Source organism: Procambarus clarkii, chromosome 9 (genome assembly GCF_040958095.1).
Source record: "Procambarus clarkii isolate CNS0578487 chromosome 9, FALCON_Pclarkii_2.0, whole genome shotgun sequence".
NCBI lineage: Eukaryota > Metazoa > Arthropoda > Malacostraca > Decapoda > Cambaridae > Procambarus > Procambarus clarkii.
The window spans coordinates 44,100,309-44,117,387 of record NC_091158.1 but is presented as its reverse complement, the minus strand read 5'-3'; the positions used below and the strand labels follow the sequence as shown (position 1 = coordinate 44,117,387).

The window sequence follows — 17,079 nt, the reverse complement described above, 5'->3', positions numbered from 1 at the left end:
GTATGACCTTTATCTGCCCATATTTGAGTGTCAAGAGTGTGGATACAGCCTTCCTGCAGATGCTAAGATGTATAATGGTGGATACTTCTGCTCATCAGCCAGGAAAAGTAACACATTCTTCAGCACCAAACTCCTGAACAACTGGCATTTCCTTAAAAGGAACAGTCCAGGTTTATCAATGAAATCCTTGTTAATAGTGCTCCAAGCGCTTGGCTCTCGTAATGGAAGAGTAAGTATTTATTAATTTTATATATGTAATGTAAGTACCTGTATACATTAAACTGTATATATATTAATACATAAAAATATGAACCCACTCCACACATTCTCTTGTGCCACTTACATGTACAAAACCTTGTTCCTAAATGCACATCCTGATCTGAAACTCTTCCTTGATAGATGTAAAGGATCCCATAATCACCACACCAGAAATCAATATCTCTCGGATATCCCCCGAGTCAAACTAAATCTGTGCAAACTCTCTATGCAAATAAAGTAATTGGTTATTGCTCCTAATTGGTAAATTCTTTATTGAATTAAAAGCTGTCCAGCTGTTCAAAACATTATTCAAAAGTAAAACTAAAAAGCATTAATTTCATCCTTATAGTTTCCTACGTAGTTCTTCAAACTTGCACTGTTACTTGTGCTACCCACTCCCCCAATATATATGGCTAACTCATGCAACTTGCATGGCTTAGCCACATCTGGGCCTAGTGCTGGGAACTAGGTTCCCAGCACTACGCTGGGAACAAGGTTCCCAGTATTAGGCTGGGAATGTAGTTGTTCAATCTTGCACTATAACTTGTGCTACCCACTCCCCCAATATATGGGGCTAATCCATGCAAATTCTATATTCAGTATATACTTCAGGATGGTTGCATCAACTTTGAAGCTGCTAAAAGAACATTCCAAGAGTGGAGATTTATGCAGTATGAACTTGCAAATGTCCAAAGCTACAATAAGACCGTGTGCCCTGCTTGTCATACTAACCCATTTGCCATACATATTGATGGAAACAAAAAGTTATTCCGATATGAAAAAGTTGGAAGGTACAGTTCTTAAACAATTTTCCTTTTGTAAGATAAATTTTTATTTTTCAACAATTAATACATTTCTATTAGGGCAACTTATATATCACAATACATTATTCGTTATGTAAGTATATCAATATCTGAAAAATTCTTACATGCAATACATAATAGCGTTATTCATGTATTATAACATTAAGTAATATATATTTACACAATCATCAAAATTGAAAACAAATCAATGTAAATTATGTAAATACTGTCATTTTGTTTCTTTCAGAGGATTGAGGGAATCATATTATTCAGAGAGTGACTTTGCTGCTGACAATGATGTGACTAATCACCTTAACCATATAGAGAGCTTAAAAACAAAAGTAAATATTATGTGTACAGACTTTGTAAACTGTACATAGATTTTATATTTTTATTTATATATACAAGACTTTTTACATTCTTGTACAGCCACTAGCACGCATAGTGTTTCAAGCAAGTCGTTAATCCTATGTTCCCCCAGAATATGACCCCACCAAATCCATTAACAACCAGGTACCCATTTTACTGTTGGGTAAACAGGGGGGGGGGGCCATAGTTAAGGGTTGATGCCCAGTAAATCTTCCAAGGCCAGGATACAAACCCAGGACAAAGCGCTCGCGAAACGCCAGGCGAGTGTCTTAACCCACTACACCATTGGGAAAAGACAGTCATGATGTCTTACAGTTTACAGAGTTAATATATATATTATAACGAGTAGTTAGGTTTTTTTAACCCACAGGCAAGTCAACAAGTAAAACATAGAGTACTCAACGTTTGTCAAGAGCTACATGCACCATATAAATGGTGATTTTTGGGGTCTGAAGCCATATTGAGTAAGATGCTATATTTCTGTTGGTCTATATCACTTTTATATCACCCATCAGGTTAGGTTCTTTTCATTATTTATTATATATTTTATATATACTGCATTTATATAATATATATATATATATATATATATATATATATATATATATATATATATATATATATATATATATATATATAAATATATATAAATATATATATATATATATATATATATATATATATATATATATATATATATATATCATATATTTATATATCATTTATATTTGATTTGCAGAACAGCCAAAATTGTGGTGTCTCGTTGTGGAAAGCGGCACGAAACGAATCGTATACACACAAATTCCTGGACCAGACTGGCATAAGCCTTGCATCATGCCGGCATGGTGTAATTCTCAAAATGTGCAATATGACTCGTGATGAGGTTTTTGGCTATGCACACTATCTCCATATAAATTACTTCAAAAGTGCCAAGTACATCTGCCAGGACATCATATGCCAGTACAGTACTGGCCATGGGCCCTGAAAATTCAAGAAAAAAATAAAAAATTCACCCTACAGGAGACAAAGCCGTTCCTAGGGGTTTTGCATGCAAATGCACATGCATGGTATTGCCAGGTAAATAATTATCTTTTGTCAAAGTAACTGGTATAAATGTAACGTTATTTTAGGATTAAAAAGCTATTAATCAGAATAAAGTATTTAGTCATAATTAAATTTTTGAGCAATCGACTAATATTCTTACCTTGTAATTATTTTACAGTGTGTTACATCTTAATTATAGGTCTTGTATGGAGGACGCTGGCAGCATGGATGTGGTTTGACCACAGGTGAAGAAACCGAGCAAATTTTCAGCTATATGTCGCGGTACAACAGTACCACCAAAAACATGTTGAAAGCCGGTTAGTTTATAGTGCATTGTTACAATGAGGAAGGTATAATCTATTAAAACTTGTTAGTGATATTTATTATGTGTAATGAAGATGACTTCAGTAACTAGCAACACCTGGTGTCACCCTACAACTTTGTGTATATGAATTGGATTTGATTAATATAGCAAGTAAATTATAGATAGTATAAAAGTGAATGTTGACCAGATCACACACTAGAAGGTGAAGGGATGACGACGTTTCAGTCCGTCCTGGACCATTCTCAAGTCAATTGTGATGAGGAAGTAGAGACAGGCAATAAATAGGCTAGAGAGAGCTGAGGAGCAAAGTAAGGTGTATTTTAGGGGATAGTAATAATAATAAGAGCTGCAGATGGCCTATTGGCCCATACGAGGCAGCTGCTATTATAACCACTGAATGAAAAGGAGATAGGAATAAGAACTAACTAACACACCAACAAACTAACACACTTCGTAGCAATCTAGTTCACAGTGCTCCTCAAAAAAAAAAAAAAAAAAATGCTCCTCCTGCTGCTGGTGTCTACTCTATTTCCTGTTCATCTGGTACAATACTTTGGCGAAACTGGCTGTACACTGAATGACAGACTTAAAGCACACAAGAGAAGTGTCAAGTCTGCAGACACTAACAATGCTCCCTTCTGCCATGTGAGGGATTCTAATCATCCCATAGATTGGTCTTCCTCCAAAATAATCTTTCCTGCCTCTACTCTCCACAGACGCCGTCTTGTTGAATCGGCTCTAATACACAATGTACCCAACATGAACTTGAGTCCTGGCTTTGTTGCTGTGGACTCTTCCCTTTCAGAGTATATACTCAAATGCTGTAATCTTTCTAACAAACGTGACCTAAGATAAGCTTACCCCTTCCATTTATCTATCTTTTCTTTCTCTTTCCTTTTCTTTCACTCTTCTCCCTTTTTTCTGTTCATTGTCTTCTCCTACGCTCCCTTGCTATCGTCTTCTTATTCCTATCTCCTTCTCATTTGGTGGTTATAATAGGAGCTGCCTCGTATGGGCCAATAGGCCCTCTGCAGCTCTTATTATTATTACTATCCCCTAAAATACACCTTACTTTGCTCCTCAGCTCTCTCTACCCTATTTATTGCCTGTCTCTACTTCCTCATCACAATTGACTTGAGAATGGTCCAGGATGGACCGAAACGTCGTCGTCCCTTCACCTTCTAGTGAGTGGTCTGGTCTACATACTTTAGCCACGTTATTGTGACTCATCGCTTGCATAAAAGTGAATTATTTTCATTTTACATATTCATTGAAGGGAGTTATTTTTTGTCCCTTTTTTCAGAGCGTGAAGAAGAACTTAGTGAATCTTCATTTTTTTTTAACCAACGTAAACATGACTCTTTAGCTCGTGTTCTAGCTTCAAGATTTTGTAAGGCAAGTAATTTCCTTTATTCATTGAATATATGCAACAATGATCATGAATCACTAATATAAGTGCACAGGAAAAAAAAAAACATTCAAAAATAAAAATAAAAATAACATTTACTGCCATTAAACAGCCTTCATCAGCAGTTAGGCTCGTAAGGATTGGTTTTTTTTTTTTGTAATATCAAAATATTAAATAAAAATTGCAACATTTATTATACTAACATGGCAGTTTTTCCTCCTGTTGATAGGCAAAAGAAGCTGCAGAGTTAATAAGAAAGGAGTTAGCTGACTTATCTCTTGATGAAAAACAACTTCTCATCTGGATTGCAGAGTTAACCAACTTAGCCCAGAGTTTAAATAAAAGGTTTGCTTGTAAAATATATAGTAAGAAACACTGTTTTGAAATACTCTTATATATTTTAACAAGGTTATTGTACTGTAAAATCAATGCAGTATCATAAATCATAAAATTGCCAAAACATTTCTTTATTATTTTAATTGTTTAGTTCTTGTACAATAATTGTCAGCCATCATAAAATGCCATTATGACCATTGCCTAAAAATTTAAGTTAATTTTTTTTTAATTAATCAGGGTCTTTACATGTTTGAATTTAGTAAACATTATAGTAAACAGTATCCTCTATTCTCAACAGATCAGTTTCTCAAAATGATGTTCAAAAGGGGATAGAGTTAGTATGTGACTCAATTAGAACCAAGAAATCCCACATATCCAGTGTAGCAGGTATGTTAAAGCTTATGTATAAGTTAGGGACTGATAAAACAAACAGAAATCTTTTAGTGTTTGTAAAATACTTCAAGAAAACAATGACTTTTTTTTTATCTAAACACATCTAATGTCATTTATTTCTAAGGTAGATTTGTATGGATACCATCTCACTTAGGTGTTGTCCTATGTAATTATAGGTAATTGTCAAAATTAAGTTGAGATATCAATATCTATGGCAGGTGCCTGCAGGTAATGTATCTGCCAATGGAAATCATTCCAGTTGTAAACTATGTGAACAAAAGCTAGGACATACTGACTATCACTATATATGTGATTGCCCTGTTATCAATGACTTCAGAACAAATGGTATGATGTACTTTGAGTTTTGTTATTACTTCATACACTCAGGAATATTGGAAGATATTCTTGTGCTGTACCCCGATTTTGTTAGTGGAGGCTAATAGATCAGCCTTACATTTCATATTCTCTCCAGATTCCATGTATGACTGGCTGTCCTGTGAGGTTTTTGATCTACACTGTGGTCTTTCATACATAATAGGATAGCAGCACATTGCTGTGTATACCTAAGCTTGTTAAAAAAAAAGTGCTTGGCAAATATTTATGTAGTGTGTTCTGCTACTTTTGTGTAGGTATTCACTACTAAGTATATACAAAACAAATTTATCAACTATAATCTTATTTACTAGTAACAAAGTGTTTCTTTCAGTTTCAAGCAAAATGAGATCACGATACCGTGCAAAGATTGAAGCAGACAGGAAAAAGTTGAGGGAACTGATAGCGGTCTACAATGAAGACAATATAGAAAAACTTAGTGTGGACATTGATGAAGAGGGCAACTTTCCATGGTATAATGACACTCCTCAACCAACTGATAATGGTAAGTATATTTGGTTATTTTTCTGTGCATATTGGCCTTGTCAATGAGGATAAATATTGTTAGCTACTAACATGTTAATTCAAACTTACTCATTATGGTAATGGACAAATGGAAGTCCATGCCTAATTTATATTTTTAAGATAATAATATTAACAAGATACTTTAAAAATAATTACATATGATTGCATTGTTGTTGCATAATACATGCATCCTACAATGACAGATTTGTTAATGTTCCTTATTAAATAATTTACTTTATATTTAATTTTGAATATTTTAAGTTACTCTTCAAGAAAAGAGAAATGCTGCAGAAAAGCTGCATATGTACAACAGGACTATGGAAGAACAAAATGTCATTCAACTGGAAATGAAAAGTTACTTGGATTTCTACAGAAAAAAGCTTGAGATAACACAAAGACTAGATGATGTACAAAACAAAAGTGCTCCACCCTCTTGGATAATTGAAGTTAGTATCAGGTATCAATATTAACTTAATTACTCCACTGAAATAAATGTTATTGCATTATAGCTACTTGGTAATTATTTTAACAGGTAGCTTAATCATTGTTGTTTGTGTCTAAGCTAAGTAAAATTAGTAAAAGCATTTTGTAGACACAAATTGTAATATTATCATTATCACTTTTACTGGTTAAAACTTAAATGAAACACTTGTTAGGAAAACAAACATTTAATTTAAAAAATGCCTGAAATAATGATGTGTGTTTGTTTTACAGGAATAGGGTAAATACTCAATAAAGAAGTCATCATTCCAGCATGTAACCAGTGGACTTACGGCCCTCTTGCTAAATATGAAAAAAATTGTATCAAATTAAACTATTTGAGGCAACTAACCTGTTTTCTGAAGACAGGGAAGTAGAGTACAACAAATTTCAAACAGACAGTCAAGATTCCGAGGATTCTGAGACCGACAGTGACAACAGTGTAGTCAGTATTGAGTCACAGACTGACAACGAAGAAATGGAAGAAACACTCTTCCCTTTGATTTGAGTAGCTTTAAGTAGCAAAGCAAAGAGAAAATAACAAGTATTCTCTACCCCTGGGTTGGCAAATGTTCTTTGCCCAAATCATCGTCATGTTAATTTTGCATCCCTATGTTGCTCAAGAAAGATTTGTTTTCAAATTAGTTTTTATTTTTATTAATTACCCTCAAAGTTTTGTTTAGTTTAGAAATGCTTATTAAATAAATTGTAGTTGTAGTTATGTGCAATTTCTTTGCTTTCCTTCAAAAAACACACACACAAAAAAAAACTAAACATGAAAAATGAGTGCCCAAATGAGATACAGAAAACTTTTTTAGTATCAGTAGTTGACAAATGGAATGCATCAGGAAGTGATGTTGTGGAGGCAGACTCCGTACAAAGTTTCAAGTGTAGATATGACGGCCCAGTAGGTTCAGGAAACTACTTCATTTGAGATGATGCTTCCTAGCATTACGTAAGTAATGAAGAAATATGATATATTTACTCACTACAATGTTGGTACTGAATGTAGAACATGGAAATACCCATTTTTACTCTGAAATAATCATATTTTATAACAAAATTATACGAAACTTAACTCGCAGTTCAACACAGGAAGTCTACATTCTAAGCCTGGTAGCACTCGAAATTATTGACAACACTGAAGTAGACAGCTTAATTATTTCTGACTCCCTTTCTTCACTACGAGCAATAAACAGTTTGCAATCATGTAATAACGTGCTTGTCTTGGAAGCTAGACATAGATATATAAGAATACTTTGCAAGAGGGTAAATATAAAAATGTTGTGGATTCCTTCTCACATTAGCATGCAGGAACATTACAATAAATAAGCCTCTGTATCTCTTTCCACTTCGGCTCACAAGATGGGTATAGGGTGCATAATAAATGCGCTAAAGAGAGAATGTTATGGCTTTGGGTAATTAGATGATTCCAATTTTGCTATAAAATTATGTTAGTTTAGAGTAAAAATAAGTTTTTTTTCATGATGTTCTACATTCAGCACCAACAATATAGTGAGTCGTAGTATATCGAAATATATCGTAGAGTTTCATTACTTACGTATACTGTACTAAGAAGCTTTGGGTAATTAGACGGACTGCCACTCACCTACCTACCTACCTGATTTACATGAGGTTTTGTCATATATACCAATAACATAGATGAAAATATTACAAACCACATCATCAAATTATAATGTAAATTATAATTAAATGCAAGATCTTGTATATGGGCCATAACAATCCACGTCACAAGTACTAAATTAACAGTACTACTTTACATAAAGAATATTAAATGTTTATTCAGGTAAAAGTTCTAATAGCAGATTTGTATGGCATAATTAGGGGACATGCATGATTTTGGGTAGTAGAACCCCAAGCACATGTACAATAAAATTAAGATAATGGCAAATGGCAAATTGTGAGTGTCTGAACTCGGGGAGCGAGAGCGTGGCGGCTCGATGCGGTCGTAGTCTGCTGTCTGCTCTGTGTCGAAGCTGTAGCGTCTTGGGTCGATTAGAACTGCACACGCCGAGTGCTACATTGTTGAATGGGGAAATTGTACTGTCCTCCATTCCTCAATTCGCTTGCTTATATGGTAATTACACCTCAGCTCCCTCCAACAAGCTGAGAAGAGTATTACCTGTAATTGGGGAAAGGATTGTAGCTTCTGCAATTAGTGCTAATTAGTTATGCTATTAAGATAATGAGATAATGGAGCGAGTATAAGGATTACTCGCTACAGCATTTTAATACCAAGCAGAGTTATGCCATGTGCGGGTAGGCGATTCCACGGGTTTACAACCCTATGGGTGAAAGCATCTTTGGTTTTCTGTCCTACATTGTGGTTTCTTGAGCTTGAACCCGTTGCTCCTCGTTCGTGTTACGTCTGACCTTTTGAAAAAACTGTCCGGATTGACATCCTCCAAATTTAGTATTTTATGGGTTTCTATGAGATCCGCCCTGTCATGCCTGGTCTGCAGTGTTGTTACCCTAGTGGCCCTCATCCATTCCTGATACGAGAGATGAAGCTCTGGTATGATTTTTTTTAATTACCTCTTCCACTTGTTGAGCAATATTATTGTCCCCTAACTCCCCTTGCCACTTCGGGGGGGTATAGGGTGTTGATGTAGCTTCAGGGCACCAATCCCCCCAGCCACAGGGCATGGCGAAAAGGCGAAATGGACACTGCTTGATCGCAAGTGGGGATATTTCTGATGGGGGCGAAGGAAACATTTGCGCAGCGCGTCCCACGGCATTGCGCGGGCAGTCTGGGGCTGTATAAATACGGGTAAACAGAGGGGCTCTGCCCTCACTCCGCCTGCCCCCGCCGCTGCCCTCGCAAAGTCGGCTTCTTCTGTCCCCTTTTTTCGCAGCCACGACAAGCCGGAACCCCCCCCCCCCCACCCTACTGCGGCGAGGAAGAGAACGCGAGCCGGATATCCCTCTTATCACCTTTACAACGCACGCAGCGGTGACGGGATGCAGCCGCCCAGGGCCTACGTTAATACTATTATCTTCCCTTATTTGCTGGGCTATATGGTGGTATTAATATTATTCCGTATCGTTACTGTCATTCCAGTATTATTTTATTAAAAATATAAATTGTTATTATGGTTTGGCGTTGCTTTCTTAATTTCTTCCATCCTGCGGCACTTGCCGTCATCGGTTATTTACGTTATTACATTGTATTCTTACATTGTACGATTATTCACGACATTGTATTCTTATTATTATCCTTATTACAGTTACTGGACGACAGTTCCCTGCCGTCGATTTCGCTTTGCTCCTGTTCTAAAAGATGTAGCCGAAGTTCACGGCGTACTAGCTGCGGCTTGCAGACGCTCATTGACAACACAAGACTTCACTCAGCGGCCACTTAAGGCAGACTCCTTGGCTTCTATCCAGCCCTATCACCCGTCTGGAGGCAGAGATGGGATGGAGACCAAGGGTAATGTTCCCGCTCACATTCTACATCCGCTTAGGACACAAGCATGTTATAGATTTGGCTTTAAGAATTGGTTCTTATTCCATTTTATTGTTTATGTATATATTGCTTAGTTGTATATACCCGTTCTTGGTATATGTATTGTTTATATTCAAGATTTATAGTGTTTCGTATTACCCCTGTTATAGTTGCTTTGTGCATCCTTGCTGTTCTCCTACTGGCTTTCTCCCACCTTTGCTCTTAGCAAAGGTACTTCCCCCTTCCGTTTGCTGGAAGATTCTTAGAATTTTTAGCCCCCTTCATTGCTACAGTATAATTATTCGGAAAACTCTTTATTCATCCAGGATTGTTAATTAAGGAATCTCTTATTTCCTGCTGCCGGGCTCCCTCCCCCCGTTTTTCGTCTCCGTATTGATTCAGCTAGGGTTTCCCTCTCGTCTGTGCTCTTGCCTGTCGATAACACTGCATGCTGCCTCTGCCCACCCTTACTGCCTTATATCTTTCAGCCCGGGGGAGGTGATCTACGCGACAAAAAATCGACGCACGCTCCGACTGGACCAGGTATTGCTTACATGGTCAGGAATCAACACTTCGGATCCTACAAGCACAGATCCTACAAGCGCTCCTGTCACCAGGCGAGATTTCTCCAGGATCCTACGCGCTGCCCTCTCGGCGCTAGGCTTGCCTCCAGATGACTACGCCCCGCACCCAGCTGTCTCGGGACGGGCTCGCCACATCAGAAATAATGGCAGTCGGCAGGTGGAAGAGTAGTGCTCTCACATCCTACGTCAGACGGGACGTTGTTGCTCTGCCACTTTGAGTGCCTCACGCGGCCAGCTGGCACTCGCCCTTCGGGGGGGGGGGGGGGTCCGGCCGCTGGCCTGCGGTGGGGGTGCAGCGCCGGTCCCCAAGTGTCCCGCTGTCCGCAGCTAATACTTTGCCCAGTCTAGGTGCTAGTAAGCCCTACTTGTAGTCACACCCCCTTCTCCTTATTCATTAGGTCTTTTACGGCCTCTTGGCCGGGTACATTACGTGTTATGTGGTCTCTCACTTATTAGTTATTCTTTGTGTCCTGCCTGTTATATCCTAGTGTTATATAATTACTACACATTTGCACTCGGCCTTAATTCTAGTACCAGTTAACCTTTAGGTTTCTGATGAATTAGTTTCCATGTCACTATAGGCTAAGGTCTCATACTTACTACGGGTGTACCTTTCAAGTTAAATCTAGTCCTCGGACTTGGAATTGTTACTGTTAATTCTTACTTTATATATTTACTTTATATATTTGAATATAAACTTTATATATTACTTACTTTATATATTCAAAACTTTATATATTTACATGTTCAATATTAAGTTTAATATAATATAAACTTTGTTTATATGTCTATAATATAAACCGTGTTTAATATAAACTTTATATATTTACTTACTTTATATATTTGAAACTTTATATATTTACATGTTCTGCAGAATTTAATCTTCAATAAATTTAAAGCCCCATACTGCCAGTATCTTTCTCCACCTGATCAGAAAATGATGCATTCTGACTCAAACGCCCTTTCCTTCATCTATCTGTTGTGAGGTAGTGCTGTCAATTTGGTAGTTCTGAAGTGGATTGTTGTGGCCCACATGTAAGGGCTAGCATTTATCGACATTAAAAAGCATTTGTCAGTCATCTGACCATTTTTGAAGTTCATTTAGATCACTTAGTAAGGTCTCATTATCACCTTCAACAGGTGATAATGGTCCAGGGATTTTCTGAAAAGGAGTTTCACTGACAAACATAGTGAATTTGCCAGTTCAGTTCCTTTACGACTTGGGACTGAAATACATTCACACTTTGGGCTTTTGAGTCTTTTAGTTTGTCAATGCTCTTCCTGATTGTGTAGCGTGTAATTGGTATTTCCCTTAATTCATTCTCTTTACCTCCGACAAACATTTGTGTCGGTGATGGGATGTCATTCAAGCTTTCTAGTGTGAACAGTGATGTAAAGTATTCGATCAGTGTGTTTGCTGCCCTTTTATCGTGCAACTTAAAATTAACATTGTTCAGCCCGTCCTCCAAACAAAGATCCAAAAGTGATTCCATGCACACGCCAAACCCCCTGTTTATGAATGAAAAGCGGTTTACACACGACTCACAACTGCTGACGTTCGAACATATCCGGAACAAGTGCTTCACTGACGAAGTTTGTTCGAATCACAACACTATCAATGCTTCACCCACGTACTACAAATACAAATAAACGCCAACAGAACCTAAACACCTGACCTAACCTATCCTATGCCTATATATACACAAAATGCCAATATATTATAATATTAATTTATACTTGAGAAAATTCCCGTTTTGAATGAACATCATGTTAAAATTTATGAATGCGTCTGTGGGGTCGACCGCTGAATGTAATGGACTAGAGTCGAGGATGGGTTGCATTGTTAGTCTCATCTTTTATGGGTCCTACTCTGCTGTAATGGGTTTTTGTTTGGGTTTTACTTCGTATATATTTGGCCGAAACGCTATGCGTATTAGTGGCTTTAGGTATTGTATTTTAAATTTAAAATATTTGCCCCAAGGAGAGAGTTTATTGGGAGTACTTAGCTGTGTCATTAGGCAGATAATTAACTATACAATTTGCTGTGCCCGTCCTTTAACAAATCCATTGACCCACATCCCCTAACCTGCGTATTTTGTGCAATAGTCGGTTTCGGATGATCCTTTCGAACATGTTGCAAGTGCATGACATGAGACTGATAGGTCTGTAATTACCAGGGTCATTGGGTTTCGGTATGGGGAACAATTATTGCATGTTTCCATTGTGTGGGCAACACTCCACTTAGGAATGACTTGTTAAACAGGTGGAGTATTGGGTTCCCAGACACTTCACCAGCGCATTGAGTGTGTCGTAGGTGATGCCATCCTCACCAGGTGACTAATTTTATTCTTTTCATAGCCCCCTTTACTTCCTGGGCTGTGATTGGTTCCTCATACTCGTCATCACTAGATTGTGCTCTTGTTATCCTAATCCTTCTGTCATTTTGTCGGAGGAGCTGTTCCCTGCTTACTTATGCAGGGAGGGAGGAGGATGATGCTGCATCACTCCACTTGTGTATTAGTTCTTCAGCCTTACCCTGGGGGTCTTTGTGAGTCGCAGGCCGGGCTCTGTCCCCTTAGCTCTCTGAATTTTTGCCAACACTTGTCTTGCAGATGTTTCTATTCCAATAGAGCTAGTGAACGCTAGCCCTTGTCTTTCCCTTTGTAACTCATCTGCAATGTATGTACCTTTACCTGAATTGAAAATCTAATCTAAATCTAAATCTAATCTATATGCTTAGAGATATGCAAATGCGAGAGTATTAGAGTGAAACCTTTAAAATACTGAACAATTTGGAGGATATTGATTCATTCAATTTCTTCAAAAGGTCAGATGTAACACGAACAAAGAGCAAAGGTTTCAAGCTCAACAAGCCACAATGTAGGAGTAACAACAGATGCTTTTGAATACATAGGGTTAAGAACCCCATTGAAACTGCCTACCCAACGAAATCGTAAATGCAAAAATTCTCAAGAACTTTTAAATTCCGGCTTGAAAAAAATTATCAGGACAAATGTGGTTGTCACATATACATACTGTTCTTAAAATATTTCCCCATTTTGCACCCGCAAGATAACGTACAATTTTAAAGGTTGACGAATGTTAATTTTTTTGTTTGCAAAGCTGTTCACTTGAGACAGTTAAGAAAGTCCCAGCTGTGTCTGGGTACAAGTGACAGGATGAACGATGAAGGGTTTGCTTCCTATTGGCAAGCTCCTATGGTGGTGTGTCCACTCACATGATGAGTGGCACTGCCCAATACTGTCACTATATTCATAGGGACAGTATTGGGATGGACAGTATTGGTGTGTCCAGTCACAGGATGAGTGGCGCTGCCCAACAGTGTCACCATGGTGACAGTATTGGGCTCTTAATCTAGAGATCTTGATCACCACTACAATTTTGACCCATTGCTCCACTTTCAGCGCCTTAGTGTGGCGATCCACAGAGGAAATGCTCACTGCATCCATGTCTCCAGCCTGCCATCTGAGGAGCTGGAGGAACTCTAGAACCTGTGATGAGTAGCCTTGTACAAAGCATGTAACCAATGTTGTAAACCTTTTTGTGTAATGAAATATTAAAATAAAGTTACACACATACTAAAAGAATAGGGTGGTAGACAAGATGAAAGTGTTCAGTGAGGATCCACAAGGTCTTCTCAGAGTACTCTTTATTTTCTTCTCCTTGGCTGTGTCCCTACACTTGCACAAGAGGTGGTACCCCTTTTAGGTTTAATAAAAAATTACATATATAAATATATATATAAATATATATATATATAAATATATATATTGACACCACAAGAGACCCTAGAGCAGCAAGTTTTCTCTTTCAGCGCCTCAGTGTCGCGATCCAGAGGGGAAATGCCCGCTGCATCCTCGGTTCCTGCCCGGCGTCGGAGGAGTTCGAGGAAATCTACAGCCTCTAGGAAGCGAACTTTTTCTTGTGTCCTCTTAATGTTCATTTTTTGTATAAAATCAGATATGTAACTGTATAACCTTGCATAATAAAGTGTACATCATAATAAAAAAAAAGGGGGTGGTAGGAGAAGTGAACACTCATTCGTATTCAGAGTTAAATGTCAAGTTTTTCCCTGAGTGCTCTGTGTTCCCTTCTCTGAGGCTGTGGGTCCCTATAATTGCACCAGTGGTGGTACTCCATATAAATATATATATATAAATATATATATATAAATATATATATGTCGTACCTAGTAGCCAGAACTCACTTCTCAGCCTACTATGCAAGGCCCGATTTGCCTAATAAGCCTAGTTTTCATGAATTAATGTTTTTTCGACAACCTAACCTACCTAACCTAACCTAACCTAACGTTTTCGGCTACCTAACATAACCTAACCTATAAAGATAGGATAGGTTAGGTTAGGTAGGGTTGGTTAGGTTCGGTCATATATCTACGTTAATTTTAACTCCAATTAAAAAAAATTGACCTCATACATAATGAAATGGGTAGCTTTATCATTTCCTAAGAAAAAAATTAGAGAAAATATAATAATTCAGTAAAACTTGGCTTATTAGGCAAATCGGGCCTCGCATAGTAGGCTGAGAAGTGAGTTCTGGCTACTAGGTACGACATATATATATATATATATATATATATATATATATATATATATATTATATATATATAAATGTATATATATATATATATATATATATATATATATATATATCTATATATATAAATATATATATATATATATATATATATATATATATATATATATATATATATATATATATATATATATATATATATATATATAAATGTCGTACCTAGTAGCCAGAATGCACTTCTCAGCCTACTATGCAAGGCCCGATTTGCCTATTAAGCCAAGTTTACCTGAATTAATATATTTTCTCTAATTTTTTTCTCATGAAATGATAAAGCTACCCATTTCATTATGTATGAGGTCAATTTTTTTTAATTGGAGTTAAAATTAACGTAGATATATGACCGAACCTAACCAACCCTACCTAACCTAACCTATTCTATCTTTGTAGGTGAGGTTAGGTTAGGTAGCCGAAAAAGTTAGGTTAGGTTAGGTTAGGTAGTCGAAAAACAATTAATTCATGAAAACTTGGCCTATTAGGCAAATTGGGCCTTGCATAGTAGGCTGAGAAGTGCGTTCTGGCTACTAGGTACGACATATATATATATATATATATATATATATATATATATATATATATATATATATATATATATATATATATATATATATATATATATATATATATATATATATTTATATATATAGATATTATATATATATATATTTATATATATATATATATATATATATATATATATATATATATATATATATATATATATATATATATATATATATATATATATATATAGATAGGAGCATGAAATAAACTCCTGTGAAGGTGTCCATCAAGGTGACCCCTTAGCCCCCCTCCTTTTCTGCCTTGCTATCAAAGAGGTCACTGATAGTCTGACAAGCGAGCTAAACATCTGGTACCTGGATGATGGCACTCTCGCTGGAACCCTGGAAACCATTTTGGAGGATATAAGGAAAATCCAGGAGCAGGAAGCAGCCTTAGGCCTCATTCTCAATGCGTCCAAATGTGAAATAATCTCCAGCAACCCAGACATCACTGGGCAAATACAAAATGTTCTTCCAGAAATTCTCGTTGTCGAGCCACCGGACTGCACTCTCTTGGGTGCCTCCATTGGCCCATGAGCAATCGAGGAGGTCCTGGATGCAAAAATCACTGATCAAAAGAGAATGCTGGACAGGATTGACAAGATTGATGCCCATGATGCTTTCTTTCTCCTCACAAGATGCCTGTCTCTCCCTAAGTTGACCTACTTTCTGAGATGTTCTCCATCCTACAGCAGCCCTAAGTTAAATGTGTATGACACCCTTCTGAGGTCCATGCTGGTGAAAGTCCTTAACCTGCCATTGGACGACTCTCAGTGGGAGCAAGCAACCCTTCATGTAAGACTCAGCGGCCTTAGTGTCCGCACAGCCTCCCAAATTGCTCTACCAGCCTTCCTTTCCTCCTCCCACGCATCGCACGACCTCGTCATTTTGGGTGAGGTGATATGCGGGTATAAAATGAAAGCTGTTTAAATCATAGCATAAGTAAGAACTCTGTTTAGTGTTTGCAGGTTATAGTTGTGTGTGTGTAAACTAAAATTCTTTGAAAATGTAATAAGTTATTACAAAACGCGTTGAAGTATCGCGTCAGACTAGAAATAAAAATGAATTTTGGAGAATTGATTTTTCAGTTACCATCAACAGTGAAAAGAAACATAAGAAATATTGAGAAAATTCGTGTTAGAATTATTAATCTTACTTTTCCGGTCATATTTAATAATATGTCTAAAGGAAAGACTGCTACCAAAGTATACTAATATATATATATATATATATATATATATATATATATATATATATATATATATATATATATATATATAACTGTGCTTGGGGACCCACCACCCTTAATTACCCCTACTCCAAATTAATCAACAAAAATCTGAAATTACAACCATCACACAGAAATAACCTGCACACGTAAATAACATCTCATGAAACAAGAAGGTATGACAGGATGTGCAGAATACCCCCGTTGAAAAGCAGAGGTGCAACAGGAACTTCTGAGAGAAGCACACATGTGCAGTATGTGCAGTACCACACCCAGGCTGTGGTACTGCACAA

At 37.0% G+C, this 17,079-nt stretch overlaps 2 protein-coding genes across 6 annotated transcripts in view; both read left to right on the top strand.

Moving 5' to 3' along the window:
• The window catches only part of LOC138362962 (uncharacterized), a 3,822-nt gene extending 3,603 nt beyond the window's left edge, over nucleotides 1-219 (top strand). For 2 of the 5 annotated variants that reach the window (XM_069321530.1, XM_069321528.1), the window contains one exon: nucleotides 1-215. This exon is cut by the window's left edge and continues 727 nt beyond it. The gene's annotated coding sequence lies outside the window, so the exon portion shown is untranslated. The other 3 variants (XR_011227941.1, XR_011227940.1, XR_011227942.1) reach the window with 3 other exon arrangements.
• A 4,216-nt stretch (nucleotides 220-4,435) lies between these two features.
• Nucleotides 4,436-7,034, top strand: LOC123748494 (uncharacterized). The gene is made up of 5 exons (XM_045730675.2): nucleotides 4,436-4,552; nucleotides 4,842-4,930; nucleotides 5,643-5,813; nucleotides 6,095-6,279; nucleotides 6,548-7,034. The coding sequence occupies exons 3-5, from the start codon at nucleotides 5,654-5,656 to the stop codon at nucleotides 6,551-6,553; spliced, it is 351 nt and encodes a 116-aa protein (XP_045586631.2). The 5' UTR covers nucleotides 4,436-4,552; nucleotides 4,842-4,930; nucleotides 5,643-5,653; the 3' UTR covers nucleotides 6,554-7,034.
• Nucleotides 7,035-17,079: the final 10,045 nt, after the last annotated feature.

Bases quoted from the DNA above. Each gene is read 5' to 3' on its own strand.
- LOC123748494 (XM_045730675.2), top strand. From the start codon at position 5,654: ATGAGATCACGATACCGTGCAAAGATTGAAGCAGACAGGAAAAAGTTG. The intron at 5,814-6,094 runs GTAAGTATATTT...GAATATTTTAAG, and splicing joins TCCTCAACCAACTGATAATG to TTACTCTTCAAGAAAAGAGA.